The sequence below is a fragment of the Populus nigra genome, chromosome 2 (genome assembly GCF_951802175.1).
Source record: "Populus nigra chromosome 2, ddPopNigr1.1, whole genome shotgun sequence".
Taxonomy (NCBI): Eukaryota; Viridiplantae; Streptophyta; class Magnoliopsida; order Malpighiales; family Salicaceae; genus Populus; species Populus nigra.
Window position 1 is genome coordinate 43502891 of NC_084853.1, and position 6314 is coordinate 43509204.

The 6314-nt window shown below is 33.1% G+C and overlaps 1 protein-coding gene across 1 annotated transcript; it reads left to right on the forward strand.

Annotated features, from left to right (window-relative positions):
- The first annotated feature begins 2784 nt into the window (after positions 1-2784).
- Positions 2785-5874, forward strand: LOC133682666 (ATG8-interacting protein 2). Its single transcript, XM_062106129.1, has 3 exons — positions 2785-3006; positions 3630-4465; positions 5636-5874. The coding sequence occupies exons 2-3, from the start codon at positions 3650-3652 to the stop codon at positions 5738-5740; spliced, it is 921 nt and encodes a 306-aa protein (XP_061962113.1). The 5' UTR covers positions 2785-3006; positions 3630-3649; the 3' UTR covers positions 5741-5874.
- Positions 5875-6314: the final 440 nt, after the last annotated feature.

A 6314-nucleotide genomic window follows, 5' to 3' on the forward strand; every position in this document is an offset into this window, starting at 1 on the left:
ATCACATTCACAATTCAAACAACTATATCTACAAAAAAAACATCAGCGAACTTAAGCAAAAATTTCCAATTAAAATACAAACTAAACATGAAAAATAGGTCACCATGTGAGGGTTTAGGACATTAAAAATCAACTTCCAGTCGAGGAGTTGAAGGTCGCTGGAGCTATTGGAATCTGACAAAAATAGTGACGTCGTGTCTATCTCACGCACATGAGAAGAACCCACCACTGTTAGCGAATCACTGCACTCATTATTGAGGTTTAAAAGGAGCATGGATAGTCCTGCATGGATACTCCTCCTTATCTTCCTCCCTACTCTGACGGTAGTGTTTACCACTGTTGGAGATGGGGAGTCGACGCTATTAAAATTCAATTATTCTTTTCCTCCCTCTCCTTCTCTCTCTCAGCCGTGAGTTGCTGCTGCTACCGTCAACCATGGAGGAACTCGGGGGTTGTGTGTGGTGTTTTGGGTGGTGGTCGGTCGAAGATTGGGTGTTTGATGAGAGACTGGCTAAGGTTTTGGTGTTTGAAGAGGAAGATGATGAATAATGAATGAGAGAGAGAGAATGAGTTTTTCTTTTTGTATTTTTGTTTATTTGAATACATGTGTGTGTCCTGCTGAGGGCGGGAGTGTGGGGATTTTTTGGCTCTTTGTTTTAGTTTTAATGATTTTTTTAAGAGTGTTTGATGGAGTCAAACTAAATGCGTGAGGCTTTTTCTGCGTGGGATTCTTCTTTTCGGGGGGGTGGTCTTGCGTGTATACGAGGTAATAACAACCTTTTTTTACTCACTGTTCACCCCTAATTTCTACACCCATCTATTATTTTCTCGATTTCTCTAAAACTTCCACCACCTTCTACAAGCCTCGAGTCATTTTTCTAAAAATTCCTTTTTTTATAAACAACATTGTGTTCCCATTTCTTTTTTTTTTTCAAAAAAATTCAAGAAATTTTTTATAAATCCCTAACACGTGAAGTGGTCAGAAATTACAAAATAACCGAAAGTTAGCCAAATTACATGAAAATTTTATTTTTTGTATTTTTGATTTTTAATTTATTTAATTATATATATACACGCTTTTTTTATTTATGATTATGACTTTTCATTTAAAAGACAAGTGAAATGACTGTTTTTTTAACTGTTTTAATTTGAACTAGCATTATCCTTTCAGCAAAGTATAAGCAAAGACTATCGAGTTCAATTGAAGCGTGTAATGATAAATTATTGATAGATGAAGGACGAACAAATTGGGCAATTAGTATAGAAATTAAAAAGAAATTGTGAATTAACACAGCAATAAATTTTTTTAATGAAATAATGTATTCTTGAATATATGGTTCACAATAAGATATTTAAATGATATTATAATTAAAAAAACACGACATATTATTTACATCAAGTTTCCAACTGGAACATCAATTAAATTCCAGTGCATCTGTTGAACTTGGAACTAATGTAAGTTAACCCATTTTCCTCCCACAGGAAACTGGACTTGAGCTACTTTGGCCTGCTTGTCTATTTTTCTTTGGAGGTATAGCTAGTTTTAAAAAAATATAATTTTTTTAAAATATAAATCACACCTTATAAAAATAAAAAATACATATTTTTATATAAATCTAAAAAAAATCACCACACCTCCTATCCAAACACCTCAGGCAAAGAATCAAAAGGGTGGATTGAAGTAGCTGAGTCATCAGAGCTACATCATGTAGCCTTCACAGTAGATGAGTTGAATCACGGTTTTGTTTGTTTTTGTGTTTTAAAAATATTTTAAAAAAAATTTAATTTTTTTTGCTTTAAATTAATATGTTTTGATGTTTTTAGATTCTTTGTTCCAGGTTGATTCCTGAATCAGGTTTTAAAACTATAATAATAATTATTTTTATTATTACCTTGACTCAGGTCAGTCCGACCTATAACATGGACCTTGATTAATGACATGAGTTTTGCCCCATATCAACCCTCGAGTTGGATTATGATAATAACATTTTTTATCGTCACATGTTATAATTGAATAATTTTGAACTTGAGAGTTTCATACAATGATATTTTAGGAATAAAAAATAAAAAATAAAAAATATTATCTCTATAAACTTGTTTCTTTTGTACCTCTTGTTTTGTTTTTAAAATATAAAAATTCATTATAAAATTATTTAAAACAGATTTATTTTTATGCATATGTTTTTATCTCTTCAATCAAATATTTTTTTTTTACTATCTTTGTTTTTTTATCTCAAAATAATTATTAAATGCTACCAGGGAATACAAGAGCAAATAAAAGAAAAAAAAAAGACAAATATCTCCTATGAAAATATTAAGTATTTATTAATTAATATTAAGTTATTGTATTTTTAAAACGTGACATATTTAATTATTATTTTTATGAAACATAATAATTATGTTATTGGGTTTAAAAATAATAATATTTAATAAATATCATGTTTTTAAAATATAATAAAAAATATATATATATTATTTCAAAAAAAAATTATGTCATTCTTATAAAAATTTTAGACGACCACGTTATTTTTTTTAAAAAAGTCATGAACAACGTGGAGATCGCAATAACGGCCGGGTAAAATCAGATTTTAAGGACGTGTAAAATACATGCCTCCCCCTCCCTCCCACGAACGCAAAGCCACAATAAGAGCTGGTTAGTTACCGGTTTGAAACAAAATTAAGACAAGTAATCGCGATTCCCTGACTGTACGGGAGTGAGAAGATAAGTATTAAAGAAGAATCCACCAACACGCTTCACCTATCACAGCCGGTCAAAACCATTCGCTCAAACCATCAAACACAACCGGCCACTGCAGGTTTACTTCTCCTCATCTTGAGAGTCAAGACGAGTACAAAACAATACAAAACAATAAAATCCCATTTCTCCCTCTCCCTCTCCCTCTCCCTCTCCCTCTCTCTGCACTACTGCAGGCAGTTTCCACTCTCGTCAACAAGACGTCATCTTTTTCTCTCATATCTCTCTAGATCTCGTCCGATTATATCCACGTGAGTTCTCTATATATACTTTCCTTGTTTGTATATTGAAAGCTCTCATCCGTTGTTTTTCTCTGATGGATGATGAAGATGCTGTTTTTTATTGATTTGATTATGCTGTTTGGATCTGTAATTGTTTATTTTGACTGACCAATTGATTGCCTTACGCACAGATATCCTTTTTCCGTTGGTTGAATTAGATTCTTGTTTCAAGTTTTTTTTTATTAAATTGACTGATTTTAATCATTTTTATTAAGTTGATATTATTAATTGGAGTGGATGATTTTATTAGGCTGCGAATCATTTATTCTTTGCAGAATTTCTGGTTATTCAACTTTCTTGATCATTAATGCTTTAAAAAAAGTTATCATTTGATTGATAGTTACTCATTTATTTTTGTGTGGAACGGAATAATTAATTCACCATAGATTGATCGAGTTTATGTTTTTGGGAAACCGAGTAGGAAATAATGGAGCTGCAATATTTTTTTGTTTGGACTGTTTTGTGCTCTTGGTTGATATTTTGATCGTCTGGCTTCTTTATGGTGGGATAGCGTTATTGATAAATTAATTTGGTCCATTATTTGATTCAAGAACACTTTATTTCTCAATGCTTTTACTTGTCTGTGAGTTTAGGAAGATAGTGTAGCTGGAAGATGGAAGGTAAAAATGAAGGAGAGGAGAATCCCCCTCGTGGGAATGATTGGGAGGTTGTATCTCTGACAGCATCTACATATGCAGCTGCTCCTGGTCCAAAAGAATTTGATCAGAAGGATGATGATAACAGCAAGGTTTATGAAGAAGATGAGGCTGAAAGTTCTCACGCTTTATTCATGTCTCGTCACTTTGTGTTTCCACCGAGTCAACATGAGAATTTGCCATTAGAGCATGTTAACAGTGAGATTCTTGATTCACATGTGGGGAAGAATGTGGCCCTTGAACTTGGTCCAGAAGAAGGAGGTAGATCCAGTGGCAAGAATGAAGAGATTTGGCCATTCAAGGGGTTGGAAGAATCTGAAGAGTACCCTGGGATACAGTTGTTTGATGAAAAGGGCAAAAAGGGTCAAGAATTTGAAGAGAGCACAACCCTGCAAGATTTCAGTGACAAGGAACAAAGTATATACAGTACAGCTGCACTTACTTCTTTCCACAATGAAACGGCACTCAGTGGATCAACCACATATGGTGAGAACCTGGGAATTCCCGAAGTAAATGAATCTTCTGAAAGGGGATTGGATTTTCCTGCTGTTGTTCCTTTCTCACCGAAAGCTGCCAAAGATTCTGACCTTCCTTCTAATGCCTGGTGGAAGAGGAGGGCAGCTTCCTTGTATGCTCATGCAAAAGAGGCGAATACATTTTGGTCTATTTTCGTTACAGCAGCTGTGATGGGAATCGTAATCCTTGGGCAGCGCTGGCAGCAAGAAAGGTGGCAGGCTTTGCAACTTAAGTGGCAGGCTAGCATCAACAATGAGGTGCTTTTTCCTGAATCCTTTTTCTGTTTTTTATTTTTTTCTGCGGATCAAGATTTTTCTTTGCATATAATTTTTTTTTGATAGCCTGTTTGGAATCAATTCTGTAATTGAATTCAATTATAGTGTTAAATTTGAATTCAAATGATAAATAATTTGAATTCACATATTTAAAAGAGATAATTCAATTCATTTTGTTTACTATATTACTCTTTAACACTTCATCTTATTCCTTTAAATGGGTAGATTTAGATGGCTGGATGGGTATTTAAGGTAAGCAAGTTTTAACAATTTTTTTTTTAGCGTAGTAAATCAGAGTGGTTGACCTTTGATTTATTTTTGTACTATTTTCAGAGATTGAATTCTATTTGAAATTCAATTCTTGACACTCAAAATGGATCTAAACATGAGATTTCATTAAAACCTCATGATTCAATTCAATTAAGATGTTATGTGATTTTTATTACAGTAAAAAATATGCATGGGCTCTAGGAGCTCACATTCGTATGTATTACTTATTGGAGTTGAAGTTGAGAACCCTTCTGGTAGACATATGATCACTAAGATGTTTTGGAGACTTGAAAAAAGATATTATTTGAGGGAAAGGAGTGTGCAGGCGGGGAAGGGGAGGAGCGTGCAGGCAGAGAAGCGGAAAGAGATGCAACGCAATAGTCAACTCATACCAACAACTACAAAAGTTATTAATTGATAAGATTCTCCTGTTAATACTTACATGTGTAATTCTTTTATTTTTATGTTGGAACTTTGGCCGCCTGAGCTATGATATGCAAGAGCATGAAGTTGCACATTGGATTGATTAAAGCTCATTTTACACTTTAATGAGCTGCACGACAACCAAAGATCACCTGAGCTTCTATTTATGCTTGTTACCTTTGTGCAAGTGCTGTTAATACTCTACTGGTACTAAAACTGTCGAGTACTTCTGCCTATTGTCTTTGAGCAGATTTTAGCACTTAGCATAAATTAATTCACTCATTCTTGTGCAGGCATTGCACATCAAGTCATGTCAGTTGCCTTTATAGTTCTTTTTCTTCCCTGTTTGCTGCCATATTCTGCTCCTTGGATACTTGTATTACAGCACTTTCCTGATGTTTATTCCTTTTTTGAACTCATCTTTGCCACGAAGTGTGACATCTATTGTGCTTTTTGCAGAGAAGTGGGAGTTTACTGAGGCCAATAACTCGACTTAAAGATGTGATTGTCGGTGGCAATCGACGTGGTTCTTTTATCAGGGGAAGTTCCTCAAGTGACAACTAAGATATTGACGAAAATGTGAGGAGGGTAATTACTGTATTTTTCTGTGTGGACCTAATTTTCATATGACAGTGCTCCATGGCTACATGTTAAAAGTTTGATATTGCTGTGCTTCTGTAATTGTGGTGGTTTCAGTACCTGGCTCGGCGTGGGAATTCATATTTCATTGAAGATTGGTAGGTGGTAGAGAACTGTGCATCTGAACACCCATGAATTAAGATTCTAAAATAGAAAACTAATATTTATGGTATATAAAAAAGATGCATGCTCATGCAAATATTTAATCATAGTTGTCCTTTATATTTTACATAGTTTTATTTATTTTATTTTAGAGGTTAATTTTGATTGCTAAGAATAGATGGTTTTTATTTTTATAAATATATTATGTAAATATATTTTATTTATATATAATATAAAAGAAAAAAATTAAAGATAAATTATAATATTCTTGTTGAAGCATTGTGAAATAAATAAAAAAAGACAATTGAGGGTAATAATTACTATCTAAAAAGAAGTTAATTAAATAATTTTAAAAAATAAGAGGGTATCGATTAAAATTTAAATAAAAATCAATGCA